The sequence below is a fragment of the Lathamus discolor genome, chromosome 2, assembly GCF_037157495.1.
Source record: "Lathamus discolor isolate bLatDis1 chromosome 2, bLatDis1.hap1, whole genome shotgun sequence".
In the NCBI taxonomy this organism is placed as follows: Eukaryota; Metazoa; Chordata; class Aves; order Psittaciformes; family Psittacidae; genus Lathamus; species Lathamus discolor.
Window position 1 is genome coordinate 14,428,139 of NC_088885.1, and position 27,997 is coordinate 14,456,135.

Sequence of the window (27,997 nt, forward strand, 5' to 3'; positions counted from 1 at the left end):
GGGAGCCCGCGCTGGGGCCGTGCCGGGTGGGTGAGGACCCGCTCGGGCCGGCGCTGAGGTGGCGAGGACGGGAAGGGAGGGAGGGAGGGAGGGAGCTCCCTCGGCGTCCCGCAGCGCCCAGGCAGCGGCTCTTGGCGTGCCCCGGGCGGCTGCCATGGACAGGACCGCCGTGGCGAAGATGGGCGCGGTGGCCAGCGCCAGCGTGTGCGTGCTGGTCGGCGGGGTGGTGCTGGCGCAGTACATCTTCACCATGAAGAAGAAGACGGGGAGGAAGACCAAGATCATCGAGATGGTAGGTGGCAAGAGGCCCGCTCCGCCGCACGCCCTTTTCCTTCTCCTTGTCAGGGTGACGCCGCCCTTGAATGTCAGCCCTTTACCTCAAACACGCGGCTCCCTTCTCCTTCACACGCTGCGCTGCGGCTCCTGCCGCAGGCCGACCCCAGGAGTGAGGGCTTTTGTCCAGATGTGTGGGGCTGTGTCTTATGTCAACCCCTTGAGGCGAAGGGGCGGAGGGGGGATGTTGTGCCCGGTTTCTGAAACCATAAGGACAGACGCTGGAGGCTGTTCCATCACAGCAAGACGCACTAGCATTGAAAGCGTCAGTTTCATCCTGTCTTGTCCAGCTTGTATGTGGCTGTGCATAAAGCTATAGGTATATACGGGCCTATATAGGTCTTGGTTGTAATTTAAAAGCCTGTTTGTAAGTTGTTTACAAGAAAAGAGGGCAGGGAGGTGGGAGGAGGGGATGCTCAGCCATCTGTTGAAACTGGGAGGCAATGTCTTGTTCACAGTTACTATAAAAGGAAGATAGAGCTCCCTCTGCACTGCGCTTGTCAAACTCCGTGTTTAGGGTATTATTTAAATATCTGCCTATCAGGTGTTAGCCGAATGGGGAAAGGTCTTAGTTTAGACAATATACTGATTATGTTGAAATCCTTCGAACTCTGAGTTTATGGTTTGGACACTGGTGAAGAACAGTACTGAAGCATGGAACTGAAACTAAATCTGCTGATGTTAGCCAGTGGATATTTTGTGATCTGCCCTGCAAAACTTTACTAAAAGCTCAGATTTGTTTATTTTAATTGCACATAGAAACAGATCTTACTAAGAGCTAGGATTCTCTGTGTAAATCACGAGCTGTGTAACTACTCACTTGCTCACGTGTTGCAAGACTTGACTTGAAGTCTTACAGTGCACTGTGTGGTAATGTGGGTCCAGAAAAGAATTCCACTGTGCGGTTTTAGTAGTCATAAAGTTGTCATACTTAGAATTGAGAAAACATTTGCACGCTATTTCTTATCATCAGCCGCAGCCTTCAGCATTTTGGAGGGGGGTGTCTTGCTTTTTAGTTTCTGTGAGCCCACTTAGCTTGTGGGAGAGCAGAAAGCTTGGATTGTCACTATGGAAAGGGTTAGATGTATTTCTGAGAAAGGGCTCTGGATTCTATGGAAGGATTTGACAAAACTCATTTGAAAACTTACTGTGGCATAACACTGGTTAACTATAAATAACTTCTTTTTTAATTCTAGTACTGTAATAAGTCTAATAGTTTCATCAGCTCCTATTCACAATATCCAATTTGAGCTGTCATTCAGAAAGTGCCTAATAATTGCTAAAGATGCATTTGTATTTGCTTTCTGTGCAGTGTTTAAATAGTGTTTTGGCTGGGAAGACTTTAGCTTTTATCTTTGTTTCAAAGATTTTGCCTTTGGTAGAGAAAAAAATCATTACACCAATGTTAAATTGATTTCTGGTAAGTGAAACTCTTAAGTATGTACTTCAGATAACATTTTGAGAGCATTTTCTTGAACACAGATCTATGATCCTAAATAGATACGTCCAAAAATTCTGCTTTTATGATCAGAGATTTTTCTGAAGTTTAAATTGCAAGGGGAAAATAAAGCTTGTCCAAAGCATGTCAGCTCTCTTGGGTGGAAATGTTTTAACAGTTGGATGTTAGTATTAAACATGTTAATACTATCTGCTCACTTAGCCAGAATTTCAACCAGTGTTCCAACTGGCAGCTTCCTCAGTTTACAAGCATCTTCAGTTCATCAGCTGCAAGTCCTCTTTATCCCTCAGGGAGTATCTTCAGTGGACACATAATGAGGCTGTGAAATTTCTTTGCAATAAGGGAAATGGTTATGTAAACTTCATACCAAGGAAATAAGGGCAAAAATGTGTTTTATGTATTTGTTTTACTTGAATATGCTGCATTCTGGAGAACTTTCTGTAATAGTGTTATCCACAAATGTAATTTGATTTAAGGTTTGTCATTTGTAAAACACTGCATCTGGTTTAGTTTATAGCAAGAGAGACCTTCCTTGTGGGGAGAAGGTGTTTTCCAGTCTGTAATCTGGTGCAAGTTAGGGTGGTGGTGGGGAACAGTACAGCTTTATTGAAATGGTTTGGGTTTTTTTCCTAATCCATGAGTTACTATAGCAGGCTGATCTTCCATGTTAGATTAAAATTACAGGATTGGTTTTGTATCTTCAGCAGATTTTTTTGGTTCATGTATTTCCTTTGGGGAATATTACACTTAGTTTTTATACCCGCATTAGACTCAGCATTACCTTAATTTATAAGGTCACCAAAATCAGTAGGGAGCGGGCCTATTTACACCTTAGTTATGTGACTTCAGTTCTCACCAATTAAATATTTCCTTATCATTAACTACAGCGACACTTTTTTTTTTTTTTTTTTTTTTTACTTTTTTCTTAGTTAAAATAAATTTCATCTAAAACTCAAATCTAAATAAGAAGCCGACTTACAGCAGTGTTTAAAAGCTAAAAGGAGAGTGGACATTACAAATCAAATAGACTATCTATAAGACAAGTTAGTATCGGGGATTATGACACCAAGAATGTTTAACATGAAGAGAAGTGGAAAGGATTCTCAAGCATTGTGGAAAAATACAAGGGTAACAGTTTCCTTGTGGAATAACAAACCCCAAGAAATTCTTAAATATCTATCTTACATTTCTTTACCAAAGTAATTAGACTGGTACACAGATTAAAACTTAATAAAGACACCATAAAATTACAGCATCTTAATTGAAAGCAAAGATTTAAGTTTGGAATTAAGGTATTAATGATGTGTCTTCATTGACCATCTGAAGTTTGCAAACAGGGAGTTTCCCTTAGGCACTGATGGATGTAGGCAGAGTTAATTTGGCTCCACTTCTGAAATAAAAGAGGCATTAATAGTAAATATACATCCAGTCACATGAAGTTGTACTCAGTGTGTTAAGAAGCAGTTGTCACCCAAAGTCTTCTGTATTACTTTGCACAGCCAAATTGCCATCTCTGAAACTGTAAAAGTATTCCTATAATCAGGTAAAGGTAATAGTTAGCCACAAGGTTACTAACTTTAATTTAAAGAGAAGGTTAATAATTAATTAGATTCTTGAAGTAACTTACTAGATGCTGCTTGATAGCTACTTTAAAAGGAGATTAAACCTTACATAACACTCAATCTTTTGGACTTTCCAGGCCCCTAACAAGTTTGCAATGAAGTTGTGGATCCTTACATAGCAAATCAGTTCTATTAACAGTAGACTTCATTTCTTGCTTACTCCTTGTAAAGCCTTTTAGGAACTCAGCAGAAAACAGGTGTTCACAAATGAGAGTGAAAAATATTGCCCAAGTCTTTTGATAACACTCATATGCAAGGATTAGTCCATGCTAGCTAAAACATGGGGTTAATGTAAGAAAAACTGTTTAACGAGGTAACAGTATTTTTTGTTATTTGTCTGTTTCATAAACAACATTGTTGAACTTTGGATTTTTTTCTTGCCAGCTTGTTTATTACTTTTGTTTTGGAGCTTTTTATTGTGTTTCTTTTGTAAGTATGAGAAACATAATAGAGCTGATTGAAAACCAAATAGGAGACTACCTGAAACTAAGACTTCGTTACTCTCCCAGGTTTGTTATCCAGAAAATTGGGCAAATGCTTAGTTACATTTGTCTGTTTCTCCATTCTGCCCCTGAAGTAAGAGGATCCAATTCCCAGAAAATCAGACTTTGTATCAAAAAAACAGTTTCTCTTTTTACAGGAAACTTTCTAGCCAGCCATTGTTAAAATCTCTGGAAAGATCCCTACTTAATACGTTGGGGGAGGAAAAGAAACATGTGGATCTTTGTAGTATTACAGTGTACCTGGAGAGAAATATGCAAACAAGTAAGAAGTGAAGTAACTGATACTTATCTACTTCCCTAAGAAATCAGATAACATATGTGACTGTCATAGGGTTTGTGTGGGGATTTGTTATTACTTTCTTTTACTCACCAGTCTCTGGTGAGATTGGCATCTTGTTTCATAGGGCATCGGGGGTTTGTGCCACAGACAAAGGATACAGATCTTTACAACTGCATCAATCGCATACCTCCCCACTTCATTCTTGTCTTGTTGCTAGTAACCAGTTGTTATAGTAACTGTGAAGTTACTCCGGCATGAGACCTTCACAACATTCTCCAAGTGGAGAATGAAGTAAAAGAGTATGTAGTAAGTGTCAAACATACTCAAGAATTTAAATGGCTAGTATGTGAAACTCCTTCATACATACTTTTTCCTTTACAAAGATGAAGATTTCAAGCCTGAGCAAACTGGAATCAATAAAAGGTAGTGAAATGTGAAAGAGCTCCTGAGACCTAATACTGCCCCTACCTACTGACATGTATGTGAGAGCCTTTATATTATTAGCAGCTGGAGTATTAGAATCATTTTTAGAATACTGTTAAAATTTTAAATCCAAGCTAAATTTTATATGAGTGCTGCAGATATAGCTATTCCTGTCTTGGTGTTTGTTTAGACTGTGTCCCTCAAAAGAAAAATCACATTGACAGAGTGGTAAACAGCAGCATGACTAAAACAAGGTTTTGTTGCCCACGGGCTTTTATAATCATAATATATAATTACCTAGAAAGTGGCTTGTAACAAAGCAAGTTTGTACAGGCCAGGAAACACACTGTAAGCATAGTTTATGTTGATACAACTTAGATACCACTAATAGGTTTTCAATCTCACTGTAAAATAATTCAGTTGGAAAAGTTAAAGATTTGGGTCTTAGGAGAAGAAAAACTTCAATGTGCTTTTCTAACACTGTTAAGAATCAAAAAGTAGTCTACTATATACATTGTGTACATACTACTATTTTACTTTAGTATAATAAGCTGATCCTACAGTTGAATCATTTGTTTCAGAAGTAGGTTTTAATTTTCTGAAATTGTTGCTACCTTTGAGGGTTTTTTTGATTCAGTAGGTCTTGAAACATAGATTATTACAAGGAATGGGTATGGGAAGATCAACTGAATCTTTAATTCTGCATGAGTCTCCTTAGAACCTATTTATCTTCATTACAACAGTTATCAAAAATGTGATAATGATATACATACCTGAAAATTGAGCTTCAAGTAGTAACTGTAAGGAAATGTCAGGATATGATATATGTTGTAGGTATAGGCTGAGATCAGCTTTGTTTGCTGCTTTCTCTCTTGTATGAAGTCTTTGTCCAAGCCAGAAAAGCAATCTTTCAGTGAATCTTTCTGCTCTGTAGCATATTTACCTTTTCATAAATGCTTAGTATGTGTTAAGCCATATTTTCTAAGTGAATTTCTCCTCTTTGCAATAATTATTGGTTGAGCTATAATGGCATCTGTTCTATTAAACTTCTTATACAGATTAAGACCAATAGCAAATACTGCAAGTATTCATAGAATTAGAAGAGTTAGGGTTGGAAAGGATCTTAAGATCATCAAGTTCCAACCCGCCTGCCATGGGCAGGGACGCCTCACACTAAAACATGTCACCCAAGACTCCGTCCAAGCTGGCTGACATGTTACCTTTCATTGTCAAATGACAGAAGCGGTAAGAAGGTCTTTTTTTAATTGAATGCACATTATCATTGCAAAATTCTTCATATTATGAATTAAAATTGCATAGCATTCCAATAGTCAGTCTTGAGTTCACAGGAACTATCAACTTGTATTAAAAATACCTAAATTGGTCAGTGTAGGCATTGAAGAGTCCCGGGGTATGGATCAGTGCATTTATAGGTAGGAGAACACCACCTGTAAATTCAGGAGCAATTTCAAAGGTACCTGCAAATGTAAAAGCATCACATTTTGTGTAAGTCTGGAAACCTTTTAAAAATACCTGAACTTTTGAAGTTCTTTCCTTAAAGAAAAGTCAGATAGCTGCCTCTTACCTTTTATTTTCACTTGAATGAATTGCATAATGCAAAATACAGAATCTTTTCCTGTGTTGGCTATTTCCAATTCACTTTAATAGCCTTCAATCCATCAGCCCCTTTCTTCTCTCCATGTGTGCGTATGCACACATACTTTGTGCCAGTGTACTACAGTATTCTCTTCACTTCCTGTGAATACTACATCATGGGGAAAGTTCAAAGAACATAGAAGCCCACTGTTAGATTTTAGTGCTTTAATCTGATGCATTTGTCAGATGGCAATTGTCAATATTTAGTCTAGCTAGTTGAGCTGCAGCAGACAGTGTAGAGCAGCAGGTGGCACTAGTATCTGTTTGCATCTCTGAAGATGGGTATACACTTTAGTTTGTATGTAACCTGTCATTTAAGAAATCCTGTCCCACAACAGCCAGCATTTCTTGGCCACTACCTGACTCCAGGTCAGACACATACAACTGAACTGCTCCTGCATGCAGAGGGCCTGGCAGATGCTCAGCACTGTAATTTGGCTGATTTTATCACATGCTAAGTGCAATCGTGAGGCAGGAATAGCTCACAACTATTCTTCCTGCCCTCCTTTCCTAACAAGCATGCAAAGAGATAGGAGCACAGATAAAACTGGGCAAGATAGTTGGATAAATATACTGTCTTGAAGGCTGTGGAAAATAAAAAGACATGAAGTCAAACTTTCCCCCTTGCCTTCTTGTGGTCAAGTTACTGTGCAGCAGTTGATATGTAGTTACTGTTTCTTCTTGGGGCATAGCTCTTTGTGTAGCAGTTACACCTTGACCAGTTTCTGGATGTCAGCTGCTTTCTCTTACGCAAAAGTAATCAATCACCAATGGTCAGCTGCTGTAGAACATCAGAGAACTTATAATGACTGCAGTAGGCAGGTTTTTAGTCCCACATTTATCATGCAGCAGCTTGACTGGCACTGTGCCATGAAGTTGGAATCTGTGGCTGTTGTGCTGGTCACATCTCTCTTAGCTTATTTGTGTGGAGTTTCTGACTGTAAGAAAGAAAACCTGCTTATTAAAAGTACTGGATTTTTCTAATCCTTATGTTAATATAGTGTTTTACTTGAATACTTAAAAAAGGTTAAGCATTTTTGCAGTACAAGTGGACATATGCCTAAGGTTGCAGCACACAGGTCAACAAAGACACCATGTTTAAATACTAAAATTAACTCTGTTTTTGTTCAGTAATGCCACAAAAGAATATAGAACTGCACTGGCTTATCTCAGACAATAATTACAAAAATACTCTATAAATAATGTGAATAATGCCTTTTGCTAGAAGGAAATGTGGCTTCTGCTTTCATATATGCCGACCTTTAAAAAAATTATTTAATTTGTAATTTATTATTTTAAGGGGTAGGGCAGAGCCCAGATTTACACACTGAAGATTCATAATGCATCTGAATACAGAATTTGAGACCTCTTGAGCTGGTTTTGCCACCAAGGATTCCTGTTCAGATATATTTGTTCCTACTTTTTGTCCGCACTTGTCAACTGTTTGTCTGCTTTGGAGATTGGATCCCTGAAATAATATAACTTTATTGGGGAGTGGGTTACCCAAGAGTTTTACTCCACCTTTATGTTGACAGAATGAATACCACTAAAATGTACCATTAACCCTGTTCCTTCAAAGCTTTCCTTCTATGTTGGAAACTTACAAGTTTTCAGACTAAAAGTGTACATTTTACACTTTGCAGTTACTGATGCAACACTTTTTAGCCTGGATTGCATCTGCCTTTGCAACATAAATCAGCTATGGGTAAGCCTGAACCTGGTATGCATGTTACCATGGAAAAATTGTATGTGAAACTGAAGGGTAGGAATTAGTACAAAAGCAACAGCAGTATTGATACATTAGCAGCAGTAGTAGCATAGTGCAAAGTATAGTAGTGGTAGTATTACTACAGACTGGTTTTGAACATGTCCTGTAACACTTCCAGAGGGAAAAATATGCAGAGTTACAAGAAAAAAGGAGCATCCAGTTACATCTTTGAATGGATTCAGCAGTCAGGAACACCCATAAAACAATGGGACATGGAGGTGAAACAATCCATCACGCCTCAAGTCATCGTGCTGCCTATTACCTTTAAACTGAGTGTATCATATTGGTATTTCATCTTGAGACTTAACAAATGGGGTTTTTTTCCAAGAAGTTTAAAGAAGGGTCTGTACTCAAAAAGAACAGTTAAAAACCTATTAGTTTCAATGTGTAACTTTAACTGGAATACTATATTAGCACTACATTCTTCCATCAGAATGGTAGTGTCTGGCAATACATTGTAGATTAAACTTTGTCCTGCTGACTTTGCTTTCAAACTGGTCCCACAACTCCACTATTCAAGGGTCAAAGTTTATTTGATCTAGATACAGCATTCTTGGTGGGAAGAAATATCTAAGCAGATGGGTATTTTTTCTTAGAAGCAGATAAGAGGAGAATCATCAGTAACTGCTTTAGGCCAGGCCTTGGGCTTAATGCAAATTCCATTTTAGATGGTGTTACATGAGAAGTTTCTAGGCAAGCCAACATTTAAGTTATTTCCAAGCATACAGATACATACAGAATATTTAATTGTAAAAAGTATACATGCAAATGTGCAGTTTTGGGGAAAAAATTGAAGTCCTCAGGATTATTGTGCAAGGTGAGCTTTTACGCACCTGATAGCTGATTAAGAATTTATAAAAATGCCAGAGTATCTACAGACTGCCACTTCTTAGAATTCTGTACTGTTTTGAAGAAGGATTAGTTGTACCAGCCCCCTCACCTGTAAGCATTCTTTCAGCGAGGGTTAGATTCTGTGTAAGGTAAGAGGGAGCTGGATCTTTCAGATAGCCAGATTCCAATAGCTATGCTGTTATCACAGCAGTAGTAAAGAAAAAAGAGAGAACCACTCAAATTCTAATTTGTCAAAAATGAATTCTCTATACTCGTGCTCTCTGAAGAAAAACCAGCAGGAAAAAGGAAGAATGAGCAGAAAATAAGATACTTTCAATGAAACTGAAGCACTATCCTGAAGAGCAAAAGATCCTCCCTGCCATCACATGTTACAAACAGGGAGTGTTGACTTCCAGGAAAAGCCTTGCCTGATACAGATAGTATCCTCTGTCTAGCAGTAGTCTATAGCAGAGGCCCAGGAAAATCCTAAGAAAGGGACAAGTTGTCCTGATTTTTTTTTTTTCCAGAATGACTTCCCAGCCTCCAGCAGCTTGTGTTTAAGAGGCAGTGGCTGTAATTTAACCTGAGCTTTTTTCATGTTGTTATCCAGTACCTTTTTAAGGCTGTGTAAATCTACAGTATCACCAGAAAAGAATTCCTACATCTTACTAATTTACTTAATTGTGTGACCTCTAGCTGTCTCCACTTGTTTTGAATGTGCCTCCTGTTAACTTTAGTTGATAATAACTACTTTTACACAGGAAGAGATAAGTGAACAATCTTTCCCTGATAACTTTTTCTGTGCCATCCAGTCATTTCTTTTCCAGGCTTATATTCAACTTATATTCAACTGTTCATTGTAGGGAAGGTTTTCATGTCATCGCTCATCCTTACTGCCCTTCTCAGGGCCTTTTCCAGTTCTGCTCTGTCCCCTGTAAGATAGAGAAACCAGAACTGCATTTGGTGTTTAACTTGAGAGTGCATAATGATTTATAAAGAGGGCTATCCAGAAAGCATTGGCAAGAAGAGGCATCAGTGAAACACAGATATGGAAAAAACCCAGCAGATTAAACTCTGGCTCAGGTAGGCTTCCATTTATACACATTATAGACTAGCATTTCCGAGATACATGGTTACTGACTGAAGATCACTTGATCATTTCAATCATACTCATTGATTATTAAACAAGACTTTGGGGTTGTTTTTCCCCTTTTTTTCTAACCTATCAGTTTAATTCTCTCCAAAGTGAGGGAAGGCGAGCAGAGCCCAGAGATGAGGCGATTCCCCTAGCATACAAATGCAGGCAAAACGTAGCTGCCCTGCACTGTATTCATTCATTCATTCATTCCCAGAACGTTTGGATCTGGTTCCATGTGGTTTATACCCCATATATGCTCTCAGACTAAATTTTTGCCTGAAGTAGTAACTGACAGGAGGAGAGCACATGAAATACTGGAAATTCAGGCCTTAATTACTGTCAGTTCTTCATAAACCTCTATAGAGGATTTTAAATATTGTGTTGATTTCTGTTGCTACAGTTCTTGCAGTGCTTTCTGAGTTTTGTAATGTGTAACAATACCTCTGTGTTTGAGAAGTATCTTTGATTAATGTGTAAGTCCATCAAAACCTCTTGTCCTTATTCTGTTACCTGAACTTCAGTATACCAAATCAGCAGTGTGTTTGGCTTGCCTTCATTCCTGCTTTCCTGTAAGATTTAAAATGCCTGTTGATACACCACCCAGAGAAAACCTCCGCTTTTAGAATGGCTTTGTAAGCACAAGAGGAAGGTGCATAAGGGACAGTGATGCTGCAGTATCTTTTACTTTCTCATCTGAACAATCAATTCCATATAGAATTTTGCAAGTCACAGCTTCCTGCATGTTTCAAATTGAACATCATAGTGACTGGTGTATTAAACACAGCAAAAATAAATACTTACCTGTTCGTTATACATTTTAGTGCATGTGTTATCACAGGTAACATCATATGTTCAATACAGCCATAAATGGTCAGACTGTAGAAGAACACAAGTTCTCTCTTGTATTGTAAAGAAAGATTTATCTCTGATCAGATCTAACATCAAATAAAATTTCTAATTATGTTTTATGATACGGCGTTTCCTGCCTCTACTTAGTTTTGAGCATGCACTTGTTTTTCTGCCTCTTCAAAATACGATAGTTGAGCAGGCAAAATAAATTCTCAGCTACAATGGTACTGCTGCTCCTTAAAATGGGTCAGGTTAAGACCCTCACATTCTTAGCATGTGTGTTCTCTGGATTCATTACAGTTTAATTAATTCAGTCTTTAATACATTCTTAGCACTTTCCCATAGCAAGTGCTGTTCAAGCTCTTTAAACAATCTCTTACATTCCTCATGAGTCATCTCCATAATGCACACATATCTTCATAAACAAACATTTGTGTATTGCATCATACCAGCTGTAAATAGGGCTAGCACAACGCCAGATCTGTACTGGAAAAATAAGTGATATCCAGCATTCCTGCAAGGCAGCCTTCTAAACTTCTATTTACTCCAGTTTCCTCAACCTGAACATTAATGTTCTTTTCCTTGTAATGATCACAAATAGAAAAAGTTATTCCCGGAGCCAGGATGCTGATCATTAACTCGGTTTACTATGGCATGAATAAAAATCACGTTTGAATTAGACTGGTTTATGTTGGTTCCTTTTTTCTGCTTGGTTTTGGTACTTGAGTGCTAAGGTTCAGTTAGCTTTCCCTGTCTTGGGGAGGTTATATCAAGTAGTCTGGTTTGGAAAGTACGGACTAAGTAGATTTACTACAAAAGCAAAATTAGAAAACAAATACATGAAGTTTAAAAATTGATCCCTGCAATAAGCATTGCTCAAGTAAAATTGGGCAATATGCTAAAGAAATGGCTATGTGTTCAAAGTTGTTCAGTTGTAGTAGGCTCACGAAACAAGAATAAAAAGTAGTAAGCTCATGGATAGCCACTCGCTAACGTTTACTAATGAATACTGTGGACAGGATTCAGTCATCTCTTATTTTTGTAGCGAATATTCCAATGAATAGAAATAACTCTTAAATGTGACCTTTCTTGACCTTTAAAGCTGATGGCAATTTAGTGAAGTTCAACTTACTACTTAAAACAACAAAAGTTTAGCTTACTTGCTTATGTAACTTACTTGTGCTGTGTTAATTTCTTTCCACAGATAGGTGCAACATAGGGCAGAGGTGTGTAAGGACCAGCAGAACCAGTTTTTATTTGCTTCAGACTAAAACTTCCAGTGCCTCATACTCTTTGAGAGCATCCTGAATCTCTGCAAACCAAGTTCACCCAACCCACCACTGTATAAAGTCGAACATTTTCCTAGTTTTATATCACTAACAACTCATCTAATGTTCTACGTGTTGTTCTATAACCCCTTCCCCTTTTTTCTCTATAGAATCTCCTGCAGTTGAGATATGGCCCTCAGCCAAAGAGAGAAGGTTAAAATAAAACCTAACTGTTGCAATAGCTATACATCTTTAGTTCATGGTTCTTAAAATATATTTAAATGACCTTTGGTATCATGAGAGTAGAAATGCCAGCTGGACTTGGTTTCTCTTTCAACAAAGAAGTGATTTTAATTCATCTCTTACCAAAAGTTAAACACTGTAAACAAAATGCTGGACTGACTCAATCAGCAGTAACAGAACATGGTCAGCAGTAGCAATTGTCATTAAAGTGTTTGACCCACAGGGTTCTTAAGAGTTGCAAAGACAGCCTTCCTTGTTTTGTAAATGAGGAGTTTCATATACCATGTTTTCATTTAAAGTGAAAGTAGTTATACTCGTTGAAAAACAGGAAGATATTTTTCTAAGAATTAGGTGTTGGCTGTATTCATGTTTACAGAAATGTTGCTCACGTCATTTTCTGGCTCTTTCACTAACACTGTAACTATTCCTTTAAAAGGCTTTCTAATTAGGCTGGTATCCCAAAAATTAGTCTGTAAAAGTTGGACTTAATTTCTGCAACTCTTCTCTTCAACCTTCAATTGGATGTAAATTTTTTAAAAAACAACAAAACCACACTTTTTTGTTTCCCCAACTTTCATCAAAAGCAAGCTCATTTCCTTTAAATTCCTGATATCACTGGAATTTCTTTTCTCACTGAATCACACCATAGAAGTACCAGAATATCAACAGGCCAGCTCCACCATCCACCACATCCCAGTCTCACCTGGGAGGTTCACAAGAGTCGTTTTATAGCAGTAACACTGTCACCATTGAGATATATATATATAAAATCTCAAAGGCAGGTACTCTGGAAATTGGATGTATCAAGTGATGGTCTCTGTGTCTTTATTGTGACTTTACCTGAACTCCATGATTCATCTGGCAAGCATATTTTACTTCATTGTTCGTAAGATTTGTTAAAATTGGAAATCCAACACTGGCATAAGCTACAGCTTTTTGTAATGCAAGTAATTCATATTTATTCAAGATCATGTATTAGACATATCTTTCTCAAACATTATTATGGAGATACTATTAGCCAAAAGCATGCTAACTGTATTAAAATACTATAAAAGGTAGCATTCTCTGTATGTTACCTATTACAACAGTAGACACATGCTGTAACAAGTAGATTAATAGGAGCTATAAATCCTGGCAAAGACTAATGCCAGGTATGTTCAATTTACTATATATAGTCTTTGCAGGGATTATGTCATTTTTTGAACACACTTTTCAAACTGTCTTGCTGCTTCAGAATACAGCAGACCTATACATGTACATTTGAGGGGTCTTATTCAATTTTAAGAGGATAAGTGTTGATGAAATGTGCGTGTTTTCTATCAGCAGAAGTAGTTGTTTCATTGGGTCAAAACAGGGGTTCTGATAGCGTACATACTGGCCTACAGTTGGAATGTAGACACAAAATATATAGATCCATTTAGTAAAAGTCTATTGATTTTTTTTTTTTTTTAATGTAGAAAAATAGCACAGAAATTTGTATCACCAGTGAATTTCTAGTGTCCTGTAATGGGGTTGGGAGGGGTGGTGTGTAGCTCTATGGGTTTTGTACATGCTACACATCTAACCTAATCTTATGACTGCATGGGTCAAATTCGTGACCACGTATGAATTGGCCTGAACTAGTGATCATAAACCTAAGGTTGAACATGACTGACAGAGTAGTATAGGGAAGCTTGTGCCGTTGCTATAGTAAGAGTTAACTTCGTGTGACACTTCGAAGTGTTTACACAACTTCAAAGTGTAAATATGATTAGACAATACTTCCTTCATACTCTGACAGCAAAATAGAGATTCCTTTTACATGCATCTTCTGTGGTACCTAGTTACTGTCTTTGATAAGGCAAATGACAAACTTCTGAAAGCATGTTGTGGCACCTTGTCTCTCAAAAATCCTGACAAACAAGCCTCCTTGATTTCCTGTTTCAGTATCACATAGATAATTACAAAGCAAAGATTAATTAAGTAATTAATTAGCTGCTTCTACACAAATGAATCTGTGCTCCCTCCTACACGTTCATGAGACCATGTCAAGCTGCTGTAAGAAATTTGTGGCGCTCTGCAACAGGAAATCCTAAAACACTTGGAAAGATCTTGTAAAAGGGTTAAAAAGTAATTAAGTAGTAAACTTCTGCTTTGAAAAACAAGTGTCTTCCTCCGTTAGAGCAGCCCCAGCTCGCCTGCTGCATCCACGAAGGCTGTTCATTCAGCGCAGGTCAAATGTTCTGTTGTTGGTACAGCAGCTGATGGGCTGTAAGCCCAGCAGTCTGTACTGCTGAGCACAACAAACTGCTGTGCGCTGCTGATGTGCGTCACAGGACCCTGGGGTTTTGCACGGGGATTAGTCAGGCTGTATTTGGAAACGCCCTCAACTGCACCCTGCGCTGCTATATTAGTGCTTCTCAAGCAAGAGGAATTTTCTTTTGCTTCTGGCAGCTGCTCCTGCAAAACCCTCTGGTAAGTGTGCACAGCTTCTGTCAACAGCGCTGTCTTCTGCCTGCGTTTTTAAGCCAAGGTTATGAGCTGCAGCGTTATTTATTGTGACAAGCTCTATTTTTTATATAAAAATTTGATACCAAAGAACTGGCAACAGCACTGAAGAAGTAAATATATTTACCAGTTTGCACTGAGTAGATGAATTCAGCTCTGCTTTTAAATACGTATTAGAGCAGCCATGTAAGTGTGGGTATTTTCAGAGGGACGTAGCACTGTACCATGCATGTCTGCGTTTGTTTCTATACAACAGGAATAGCAAAGATCACATAATATAGCAGACCAATTCTTAAAAGGATTTGGTTGGTTTTTGTTGGCAGCCTGCATGCAAGCCCTGCGTCTCTGGACTCTGCTTGCCACCTATGCTGTTGCAGTAGGACAAAATCAAGGACAGAAGAATCAGGAGTGCCCTAAGCTCAACACACAGGTATTCTCCTTTAAAAGCACAAGAGGAAATGCTGTTGTTGTGTTTTCTGTGAAAGCTCTCCAGATTTTTCTATATGTTTTAGTTTGGGAAAAAAACAGTATCCAAATCCAGCACATTAAGTGTAAAAGGATGTAAATAATGAAACAAAACAGGAAAAAATATTCTTAGTGTGCATCCTATTCTGTTTCTTAAAATAGCTTAGGTAGTGAAGCCACTTCCAGTTATTTCATAGAACCTGTGCTGGGTAGTTTTGCAGCATGTTATCAAGCAACTGTGAAGATACTCAGTGTTCTGTGTTTTTCATTTCCAAAATAACATTTGCCTGTTTACTTTTCAGATAAGTAGTCCTAAGGCTATTTCTTGGCAAAACTACCAAAAGAGTGATTTGTAATACTAGTTACTATGGATTTCTTGCTATCGTATTTGAGTTTACATCGTACGAATAGAAAACTTACTATGTTTTTTGTAATTACAAATGAATATCTATCTGTCCTGAGCTCAGGTTATGCTAGCAGATTGCATGATCGCTAGTGCTGGTCTCCTGACTAGCAGCACCTAATGGTGTGTCTGATGCAACCATGCTGACATCCAGTAGCTTTTAATGTTCCTGTCTGAAAGATAAGCCTGCTCACAGCTGGGGCTGCAAAGAGAAAGCTTTATTGCAGTCATGGACCACAATTCAAATTGTCTGAATTCAAAGCCAGTCTTGCTTTATACATATAAGAGCACTCGTAGCTATATATGAGCACATAGAGATGGAGGAAAAGGTACACACCCACTCCCACCCATTCTGTGGTTTTGTTACAGCTTCCCTGCTTCCTGCAGCTCATACATTGCAAATAGCAGAAGTTACATGAAAAAGCTTGCATGCTTTTCAAAAGCTTTTTGGTAAGGTTTGTTTTGTGAGGTAGATGAAAGTAATGCTCTGTAGTAATAGCAAAAAGAGAGTGGAAAGTAAGATGTAAATTAAGGAATGTGCCACTTTTCTTACAATTTCACCAAACTGTTACTTTCTGACACCAAGAGCACTGAAACCAATTATTTGTAGCTTGCCAAGGTATCAAATTTCAGACACTATCACTGATGCCATGCCCTGCCCTTTTTGGTACATGTCCATAAGTAAGTATATGTGATAGCTAGTCTCAGACCTCAGAATCGGGCATCTGCAGTTCCCAAAGTATATGCCATTTATTCTTGGTTTGTACTCTTTTTACTTCGAAGCTGTCACCATAGACTAGAAATAGAATTTACAAATAATTGAATCCTATCTATTTAATCACTCTGATTTGCAATTTCGTTGTTTGGAAATTACATTAATAGTTCCCTCTCCCTGAGAGCCCATCCTTGTGTGTCCTCTGTGTCAAAAGATAATTGGTTTGGAACATAGTCTAGTCTATGCAGGTTTACCAGGAAAGGAGGAAAAAAGAAACTGTGTGATAATTGAGATTTACTTATTCAGCCACAATGCAGGGTGTTTTCTTAGAAGTGATTTTTGGCATCCATACTGGTCTTTTTAAAATAAAACCTAACTTTGTCAAGTAATGTAGGCTTACAGGTATCAGTATAAAAATACTTGCCCCACTTTTTTCACGTCTGTGGCCAAAGCATTACTTAGAGTTTTGATGATAACATCTTACATTTATAGTTATTACCAGTACTGTTTCAGGCGGTGTATCAAGATTTGATTATGAAATGAGCCATATCTCCATGTAGTTAAGATAGCAAGTCATTCATCAGCTCATCGTCCCCAGCTTAAAACTACGGTTAGTGAAAACAAAAGAAGGTCCCACAATCACCCTTTATAGGAAATTTCCTTTTTTATTGAACTTCTTTGTTTGTTATTTTAAATCATAGGGACTTAACATTGTTTTACTGGGTAGGGGAAGGAAGTAAGTGCTCTATCTCCAGCACTTGGTAGATTCAAAAGTTCAGCGTAATCTTAACTCCAGAATATGACACTCCACCTGGTGCACACAATCAGTTACTAATTCCCTAGGATACCCAATTGGAAATGCTTGCTATGACAGCTGTGAATTCACATGGATACCTGCCTTTCATTATAGTGATCATCACCAACTCTTTTTTTATAATTGAACTGATGGAGCATGCACTTAGATATAATCTGTCTCAAATACTAAGAAAACAGCACCCAGATAGAACACAAAAGCAGCTTTGTTTGCACTCATAGAATGGTTTAGGTTGGAAGAAGCCTTAAAGATCACCTAGTTCCATTCCTGCTATCCAATTGTATATAGGAAACTATTTCAAAACTAGAATTCAACAGGGTCTTTACAGTACATACTTCTCTTTATTTAACCCAGATGCATGTCTCAGGTACTAAATAGACTTGTAATTTCCAGAACTATCCTTGTTGTAAATGACCCATTCTGTGGTTTGTAGGACTGGGGGATTTCCAAACCTGCGTGAATCCATTACAGTTCATTCATCAAGGTATGACTCTAACATCATTAGCTACAAAAGAATTTCCTACATCCTTATTCCAATTACCTGCTATCACAAACAAGCACATCTTTGTTTTTCCTTTTCATAAATTCAGTTAAGCTCAACCTTTAAAATAATCTTGTTCGGTTTTGTTCTCCTTGCTTCTCTTTGAAGGCTCCTTAAAAATATCAGAGACTGGAAACTTAAACGTATTTCTGGCCAGCACAGAAGCCAACTACAAGTTACCTTTGGTAGCTGTCATCTTAACATGTGTTTTAAAAGAGATACTGGCCCCTGAGCTAGTTCAGTAACATATAGATATCTTTGGTAAGAAAGCAAAACTCTTCTCACACTTATAAAATGACAGAATAGATAGGGAAATTTAAACAATGCAATAGGATGTACTTTCAAAACAACAAAATGTGAAATTCCTTTTCCTGCGGTTATGTAGTTTTAGTTCTCAATATAGAAGCTCTTTGCTCTGAAAAGCTTTCTTGCCTTTGTTAGGTGCTGTGGAGATCTTTTTTTTCAGGTGTTTCTCCATATGTGTTCTTCCCCAGCATCAGAATTTGGGGCCTTTTGTGTATACTGAGTTGACTCTTAGAGCTTTCTTAACCAATTAATAGAAACACAAATTTTAGCAAATTGACTGAAATGTTCTTTCACCCTTTCTTCTTTCATCTGTTTATCAGTTCTTTCCAGCTTGAATCTGCTTGTCTCTTCCGACTCTTGACAAATGGCAAATATGCAAGAAAAAGACAAGAGCTAGTCTGGGAGCCGGGTATTGAAGGAGCCAATTTGCCAGAAAACTGGTGACTGCTTATTTGACAGTTTCATTTACTTCTAATGATAAAGCCTAAATAAAAGAACTAGTTAATGTGCAGTTGCAGACACGAATACAAAGAGCTAGTGATGGGGACAGTGGCTATTTCGACTAACCGTATTTGTCTGAGGCTTTATCAGCTGCCATACCTATAATGAAGATGTGGTTTTGCCTGTTAAAGTGTCTGTGAGACTGAAATTGCCTCAGTTATACTTGCTGCAGAAGACTCTTGTTTTTCACCCTTAAAATAAAATCCTCTTCAACTGACTTCAATTCTTACGTAAAAACGAAAGATGTATTAGAAATAAATGTATTTTAAAAGCTGATCTTGAGTAGGAGTATCAGTTTACAACATCAGAGCAGGAAGCTTTCATCAGACTTACAATCTTAAGTAATGTCTTCTTTAACACCATCTACTAAAGTGTTTACTAAGGAGGTTTTTCCTCAGGTTGTTTCAGAAACTTACAAAAGGCATGTCTGAAATCAGACAGTAGCAAACAATCCAACTTTCTTTATACAGCCTCTCCCTCTGATCTCCCCATCTCCCCCAACATCTATTCTGTTTGAATCAATTATATTAGGAAGTCTGTTGCTTAGAATCTTAAGTAAACCAAGTAATGTTTGAACTACTTCTTAGAAAAACATGCATTTAGATTCCATTTTAATTTTTGCATGCCAAGTCTAAAAATACATGTATCATTAGCCTCTTGAAAGTCAAACAAATTAGATGAGCCAATTTACAGTGAAAATGTTACAAAACAGAGTCAAATTGCTTCATATTCCATTACAGAGAAAAAATGATGTATACTCACCAAACCAGTGGTAAGGTTACTTTTGTTTACCAGCACTGTATGACATACAAAAGAAATACCATGAAACATCTGTGAAGAGTTGTTAGTATTTCACTTTGTGAAGCTGCATGTGTTGATAATTGTGAACAAATATCTAAAAATGCTTCGTAACTGTATTTCTCAAAAGATGAAGGAATTCTTTCATGGATATGTCCCAGGGATTTTTTTTTTGTTAACACTCAATAACTTTCTCAGTGACTCCCAGCTGGGATGTAGCTGATTTGTTTCTTTCTGAGATTTATAAAGCAAAGAAGTAGTGAATACCCTGTCAAGACTTAAGAATCTTTGGCAAGGTATTCTGGTATAGGTATTTTGGATGGGTGGAAAACCTTGGAAATAATCAGAGACTTAAGATTAAGTTTTTAGAAGGATTTCTATTTCCTGTTTTCATTAGTGTCTTCAAGGGTATCAGCCAGAAAGTAGCAACAAGCATACTGGGGATTAGAATTACTTGTTATATGGAAAAATTGGAGTTGATGTGGATGAAAAGGTACAATCCAGCAAGACTAAATGTAAAATAGAGCGCTTTGTGTAACTACCCGTTTCTGCCTAGGAGTAATTTTGAAGAATATGTGATCATTACCAACTGAATTTGAATAACTATCACTATATTAGTGCTAACAAAGTAAACAGATACAAATCTGAATGCAAACTTATTACCTGAAGACACAGTCTAAACTAGCCCTTCACATCAGGCCTTTTCAGAATGCAGCAGAAAGGTTGTGCCCATAGTTATGGATGCTGTGTTTCAAGAATGGTTCAAATGGATGAGCTGGGACAACATCAAGAGTTGTCAGAGGTTTAGAAAACTGTGCTCTGAAAAGAAGATTGAAGGAACTGGCGTTCTTTAGTGTAGGAAGAAGGGGGAAAATATCCAGCAAGCACCTGTGAAAAAGAATACTTTCCTCCAAGTTTAATGGCCTAAAATTACAGTATGGAACATAGTTGAGCACTAGAATAGATGGTTGAGAAAAGTGAGGAACATGTGAGTAGTTTCTGAAGAATGGGTTAGACAAGTATCTGCTGAGAACTATGTCGCTCTAATAGTTTGCTCCTACCTGAGGGCAGAGTGGACTAGAGCCGATATTTAAAGGTACCTCCTCCTTTTCCCTGACACACAAGTATCCTTACAATTATAAAAACAAGTGTTTGCAAGACTTTAGAACATTATCTTTTTCTTAAATTATAACCTAATTGCAATTTGACTGCAAGGCAGTTGTTAAAAGTTTTAGTAGTATTGAAAGCAGGACAAAAGAGTGTTGTGTGACTTCATAACAATTGGTGATATGAGAACTCTGGTTCCAGGAGTGTGTCTGGAAACAGAAGCTGCCTCTTCCTTTTTCAGTTGGCTCACTGCAGACAAGAATATGTGCTAGGTATGAGACAGGGAAAGCTGAACAGTCAGGGTGAGAGAAATGAAATTCCTAGCACTTCATCATCTCTGAAGTTATAGATACAGAAAATAAACTGTACTAATCAGAAATGCCTGTGTAGACAGACTGCAAATGTCTGATGCTTCTGCGGTAGGAAGAGTCCATGATTATAAAGGCAGGAAGTACAGGGTAAATTGGGAAATTTCTGTCAGTAAGTAGTTCTTTCACCATTTCTGCAAGGTTGAAGATAAACTTTTAGAGTGAGTAAAGGCTTGGGGCGGGGGGGGGGGTGTTGTTTAGGGAGGAGTAGGAGGTTTGTGGTTTTTTCCTTTATTTCCTAATTCAGCATTTCTCATAGTATTTGAGAAATACTCTTCAAAGGGATTATGGAAAATGATTGATGGACCAGCTCGGGAGCAGGGATTACCATTCGGCCTTGTTGTACTGGAACACTCGGTTGACACATGCAGCATTCCCAACAATACAAGCAGTGTCTAAAGTCAGCCTGTGTTCTTTATCTGTGTTGAAACTTTAAGGGCATATTAACTGCACAAAGAGCTAGTTTTAAAGTTCACCATCTCCAGTTGACATACTTGACCCACAGGGTGATCCCATACATCTTGTTTCTATATATATCCCTTATTCCCTACAAATACATTTACATTGTTCTGCGAGTGTCAGCTTATTGAATAATTTGATATTAGGAAATTACAACAGATGTTGAAAGCAAACAGAACTGTATGCAATCATCAGTTAATACATCTAGAGTGTTTTCGGTTTCTTCTTGCTCTTGTCTTCCTGTCCCGTGCATGTCACGTAAAACTTAAAAAATGCAGAGCTTCCAAGCTGATAGATAGCAGGTATTACCTAGTAAGTTTTCCTCTGTAAAGTGGATTTTTGTCTTTGTTCTTATTCTTCATAGATGCCAGAGTTTCAGAAGAAGACTGTCCATATTAAGGACCCGGGGAGAGTAGAGGAGATTATCTGTGGCCTCATCAAAGGTGGAGCTGCCAAACTTCAGGTAAAGATAGTAGAAGGTGTAAGCATTTCAGAGTGAAAGCAATCATGCAGTTGGCGCTCTATGCCAGAAAGTTTGAAGAATATAAATATATATGTAGCTCTAAAAAAAACAGAAGTCAGCCTTCAAGAGATCTCCCAAATTTAAACGTTAACGCTTCTTTGTTATTGTTGTTGATTCAAGTGCAATTCAGCCAGACACTAGTTAAGTAAATGAGATAAGCATGCAATTTCAGGAAATATTTTAACCAAAGGAATTAGAAAAACAGTTGTGTTAGAAAGAAGTTACTCTCGTGGGCTATATTAGTTTGCATTATAGCAGTTCAGTAGAATAGGGACATTTCTGTGACACATGCTACTGAGCTGCAGGTATTGTTGATCGTTCAGAATTTCTAGCCATTCTTTATTTTGTCCCTCCATGTTGTAAGACAGTTTTGCTTTTTCTTTCCTTAAATAGATTATTACAGATTTTGATATGACATTAAGTAGATTTTCCTACAATGGAAAAAGATGTCCAACTTGCCATAGTGAGTACTTTTTTTTTTTTTGTTTAATGGAGATTGGTTTGTTCATTCCTTTTTGGTTTTCCTACATTTTAATTTCCTATCCAATTTATTTCCTAATATGTGAGATTTTATATTGACTTGTTACGTAACCTGTACATCCTAATGAAGAAGTATCCTAGCGACTGCCTATATGTGGTTTTATGCGTATACATTTTAATAACAATCTGTGTGAATTAAAATCAGTTGTCATTCACAGCTAAAACATTAATTTCTGAACTATAACGTGCTAGTGGCTCAATATGGTAGGGTCGACTTGTATTTAAGAGCTGGTAATATTCCTGACGCCTGCAAGATCCAGATAGTAAACCCTTCATAATTCTCAACATTTTTATCCTGTAGCCTTTTAGAACAAAGAGAATCCATTTACTAAAGAAGTGGGAATCCTAAAACACATCGGAGGGCTCATGATGATTTCAGAAAGTTAAATCTCAAGAAACAGATAAGAGAGCTTGTAATTGACCTTTTAATTCAGAGATGAGGGGAAGGACATCTTCATGCTTATGAAGAGAAATGTGCCTTTTACTGGTTGTGGGTAAGGAAAGTTCTGAGGAAACATAGTGGTATGTCATCAAACATTGCCATCTGTGCCATTTACACTGTTGTAGAGCAAAGCAAAGGAAATACACCATCTTGTTTAACAAGAACTTCTTTTTTTCACCCCCCCAGACATCATTGATAACTCTAAGCTCATCACAGAAGAATGTCGGAAAAAGGTAAACAGAAAACTTGCTACCTGTTGGTTTGTTGTACAGACAATTGGTATAGACAACACAAGCTGTGCTGTATGTTGAATTACATAGCACCACAAGAAAAGGGATCCAGTCTTGAAAACCCTCAGCTTTCTCACTCAAGAAATTTAAGTGAGATTGAAAGAAATCCCACCACTAACAAGTGAACAGAAATATTTGTATTCTTGATAGTAGCACGTAATTGATTTTAACAGTATCCGCTTTTTAATTCTTACATTTACAAGCTATCTCTTTGTTCAAAAAGCATTTCAGATTCCATTGTATTTAAATAATGTAATCAGAATGGTTAGATAAATACCAAGAGTTGCTTAATGTATCTTTCTGAAATATCTGATTTTTTTCCCTTCAGTTATTGCAGCTGAAAGAAACCTATTACGCCATTGAAATTGATCCAGCTCTCACTATTGAAGAAAAATACCCGTATATGGTAGAATGGTAAGAGACATCTCCCATCTTGAACTTGAACTAAGATTCAATTTAGTAAGTTTTTTAAAGCAAATTAATAGCAGTAATTAAATTTAGTTAATGCATGAACTGAATTAATCTCTTTGAGTGTTGTGCAACAGCTGGTTTTGCTTTGCTGCTAACTTGAATGAGCAAGAATTAACCATACAGGATGCTTTTCATCATGGGATTTAACGAAGGGTGAATCTTCTTAAAGTCAGTTGCAACCCATTTTTGTTTCTGTTCTAGGTACAATAAATCTCATGCACTTCTCATTGAACAAGGCTTACAAAAGGATAAGTTTGCAGAAGTTGTGAGGGAATCTGATGTTATGCTGAAGTAAGTTCCTTTTGATTAAATGATACTGGTTTGGAACATTTTCTGTAGATTCTTACTGGGTGCTAGGGGCAGAGGAGAGGAAGCAGACACCAAACAACATTCCTGAGAACACGACACCTTCATTTTGGAACATAGCAAGCTCTTCATGCTCCCAGTTCATTGGCATGTTGCAGCTAAATGCCAGCAGTGATCACACAATGTAAGCTAGAGATCTGAAACTGGGTTTTGTGGGGTTTTTACAGTCCCATCTCTACAAGCTTCATATCTGTAGACTCATCCTCTTGAAATTGCACTGGTGACACTTTTTTAAAGGGTAATGCAGAGATCAACTTTGTTGCTTTGAGAAATATCCCCTAAAATAGTTTTATCTGGGATAAAAATGCAGCAAAATGCCTTTCATACGTTATATTAAGTATTCTTCTTCCTCTATGGCTAAAGGCAAGTTTAAAAGCCAGCAAAATCCCTGCTTGAAATGTGATGGGTCTCCCATATCTCTTAAAGTTCTCCAAACTTGTTGGTAAATTTTGGATGACTGACACAGGATGTTAGAACTTCACCTGTGGAAGTGTTTGTTTATCACACTGACTAAATTCTTATCTTCCACAAAACAGACAAGCACACGGTCTCTTTTAAATGTGAAATTCTACCCATCAGTGTCTGTGTGGAAAAAGCGTATGTAGATGACATTCCCTTGTTCCTGGTATAGTATATATAGCTTTGATTGGGTACTGAAAAGTAGAAGCTTTCAGAAAAGAGCCACAATAAATGTTTTCAGGATTTAAAAGCAAAACAAGATGTGCTTTATGGCAATAACTCTACAAAAAGTCAAAACTTAATCAAGGAAGATGGAACGGAGATGTACAGACTTCTGCTAGAGAGTTCTATTAGTTAGTTGTTCTGGGGTGTATAGGGAGGGGACATTGGTTTTAATTCTTTAATAGATATTTTGGGGGAAACAAACCTATACAGACCAAGACCAGACAGCTTGATGCAGCAGTTTCTTGCTAAAACTACATGCCTTATGTTAGGCTGATGGTTCTTGCTAACCCATAAAGATGAGGTAAAAGAAGTAAAGTGAAATGCTCAGGGAAAATTAACTCACTTTTCCAAAGATGATGTGAACGTCTTCTGAAAACTTGGACTTCTCTTGGCTTTCTTTATTGGAAATCTGATTTGTATTTACATTCTGTGTTGCAGAGAAGGATACGAGAACTTCTTTGATAAGCTCAGTGAACATAATATTCCTGTGTTCATATTTTCTGCTGGGATTGGGGACATTCTTGAGGAAGTTATCCACCAGGCTGGGGTCTACCATCCTAATGTCAAAGTGGTTTCCAATTTCATGGATTTTGATGAAAATGTATGTATGAAATAACACATTCTTACCAAACAAACATGACTGTTCATGGTATTTAGTAGCTACATATAGATATAGATACACACACACTACAAGATATTTTAATGCAACAGATGTAGCCACAGAAGATCAGAATTGCGTAACTCAGCAGTCTCACAGGCAAAATAGAAGCAGAGGATAACAGTTCAAACACTGTTAGCGTGGTGTGACTAAGATACCATTCATTCCCTTGAATGACGTCACACTCCGCCCACAGCACCACTCTTCCTCCAGGCAGAAAGAATTGCTGTCTGTCTAGTTTTAACAATGCTATTGCAGCGATTACATTATTTAACAGTAATTTATCTTCTTGCTCATTAGATATTACATAGTTCACTGTTAGTTCAACAGTAATACCACCTATTTAATTCTAGATTCTGTCTTGTCTGCATGACACTAGAAATAACTTCAGTGTTTTGTTGGGTTTTTTTAATAGGGGGTATTAAAAGGATTTAAAGGAGAATTGATTCATGTTTACAACAAACATGATGGTGCCTTGAAGAATACAGAGTACTTCAAACAACTGAAAGACAACAGTAACATCATACTGCTGGGCGATTCTCAAGGAGACTTGAGTATGGCAGATGGAGTAGCAAACGTTGAACACATCCTTAAGATTGGCTATCTCAACGATAAAGTAAGTAGCCTAATCTAGCCTTGTAAACATTGGGGGAAACAGTACGAGTTAGAAGCAGGTCCATTATACCAAGCTTCAGGTATCAAACCACATGTCGGCATGACAACATGTTTTGTTGTCATGCACTTCTGTTTGCATTCAGGAGAGAGGAGACTTCAGTTTTCTATTTCTCTCAGCCTTTCAGGAAGCTGAGGAAGTAGTTTTTCTTTCGGGTATCCTTATGTCCTGGAAAAAATGTGAGGTCCTGTATCCTGGAATGCATGCACAGTTATGTCAGGCCACTCCTCCTCTGTCAGGCCACTCCTCCTCTGTCCCCCCATGGAATTCACTCATAGGAGCAATACATATTTGCATGGCTCATTTCCTGAATTTGGTGGGAAAACTGGGCAATATTTTAAAGACAAAACCTCTTCATATATACTTAAATATAGAACTAAGCAGATGTTTCTGTTTATCCCTTCTGCAATTAGGTAGATGAGCTTTTGGAAAAATATATGGACTCTTACGATATTGTCTTGGTGAAAGATGAATCCCTGGAAGTTGCCAACTCCATCCTACAGAAAATCCTGTAAACTGCAGTCTCAAGTCACTCCACTCCTTCCAGGAGGCAACTGGACAGAAGAGCAGCACATTGGTGCTGTCTTAGATCACTCATTTACAGAACTGTTTAATTTAATTTAAAACTTCTATCTTCATTTTGGTATTTTGAAATACATATGGCATCCATCATCAACTAGAAGCTCCTTTTACTGCTCTTATGCTGTTCTTTGTTGTCTCACACTCCTGTTATAACTAGATTTCAATTGGGATTTATAGATGTGATAAAGCACTCCTGATGGGATAATATGGTTGTGTCTTTTAATCAAGCATTTCAGAGGAGCATTTTAGAAACTGTGGCTATTTTGTACCATTGAAGATGTGAACGTTCTGTGCCTGAGCAGCGTGCACATTTGTGTTTTCTTCTTTCAAAGAAGAGATTTTGGTCTCATCTGCACTTTGAAAGATCTTACTCATATGCTACAGACTTTCACACAAGTCTTTCATACATATATTTTTCATCAGTAAAAATGCTTTATTCACCCAATTCAGGCAAAGTGTTTCTTCTTAACAGATTTTTTGTATCAGTACGAAATATTCTATATCCTTATTGTTTCTTTATCCTCTGTGGAATGGGAAAAATGTTTGAAGTTAGTATATCTGAGACAGTGGTTCTCCATCTTTGTAACAACAGGTAGTTTCACAAGCTGAGAGTTCAGTCATAACCTCAGCCCCTTTTCAGATCTTTTGTGTATTACTCCACTTGTAGCCTGCTGCTTCATGTCAAAGCTAGCGCAGATCATCTAAAAGAATTTATCTTAGCTGGCACGGATCGTCTAAAGGAATTTCTCTTGGAATTCTCAGTGAGCTGCCACAGGCACAAAAAAAAAAAAAAATCAAAACAAAGCCAGATCCTAATCGTGGATTTAAGAGCTGACTTAACCATGTGCAAAATTGAGTTTTCTTGCTACCAGCCGTATGCCTCAGCAGCACTTAAGCAACATCTCTCCAGACTGGCTTTGGGTTGTATTCCTACTCTCTGGAAGTTGTAAGCACAAGCATCAATACAACATCTAGCTCTTCTAGTTTTGTTCTGCAGGTCCTCTCTGTTTAAATACCTACTGAATCTTCATAGAATCACAGAACAGTTCAGGTTGAAAAGATCACCTACTCCAACCCCCGTATTGAGCAGGGACATCTTCAACAAAGTCAGGTTGCACAGAACCACAAGAAGCCTGGCCTTGAACAATGCCAGGTATGGGGTATCCACCACCTCTTTGGGCAACTTGTGCCAGTGTTTCATCATCCTTGTAAAATATTCCTTCAGGAAGTGTTTCCCCTGTACTGAACATATGACTGTACCTCCCAGCATCATGTACAGAATGATACAGCTTAGAATCATAGAATAGTTAGGGTTGGAAAGGACCTCAAGATCATCTAGTTCCAACCCCCCTGCCATGGGCAGGGACACCTCTCACTAAACCATCCCACACAAGGCTTCGTCCAACCTGGCCTTGAACACTGCCAGGGATG

General features: G+C 37.8%; 1 protein-coding gene and 1 long non-coding RNA gene across 7 annotated transcripts in view; one reads left to right on the forward strand and one right to left on the reverse strand.

The window, feature by feature from the left end:
- Positions 1–27,011, forward strand: NT5C3A (5'-nucleotidase, cytosolic IIIA). Of its 6 annotated transcripts, none has more exons than XM_065665825.1 (10): positions 1–263; positions 15,181–15,290; positions 21,702–21,800; positions 22,254–22,323; positions 23,029–23,075; positions 23,461–23,546; positions 23,805–23,894; positions 25,092–25,254; positions 25,727–25,927; positions 26,398–27,011. In XM_065665825.1, exons 1-10 carry the CDS (start codon positions 155–157, stop codon positions 26,497–26,499), a joined length of 1,077 nt encoding a protein of 358 aa, XP_065521897.1. In that variant the 5' UTR covers positions 1–154; the 3' UTR covers positions 26,500–27,011. The 6 variants fall into 6 exon arrangements, with proteins under 6 accessions (XP_065521897.1, XP_065521891.1, XP_065521893.1 ...); XM_065665821.1 differs by having other exon boundaries at positions 210–292; positions 15,184–15,290; XM_065665822.1 differs by lacking the exon at positions 1–263 and adding an exon at positions 14,754–14,827 and having other exon boundaries at positions 15,184–15,290.
- The window catches only part of LOC136007700 (uncharacterized), a 28,814-nt gene continuing 3,524 nt past the window's right edge, over positions 2,708–27,997 (reverse strand). Inside the window, exons 2-4 of the long non-coding RNA XR_010609822.1 lie at positions 6,206–6,385; positions 5,996–6,098; positions 2,708–3,182 (exon numbers count right to left, since the gene is read on the reverse strand). This is a non-coding gene — a long non-coding RNA (uncharacterized LOC136007700). The remainder of the gene's footprint in view (positions 3,183–5,995; positions 6,099–6,205; positions 6,386–27,997) is intronic.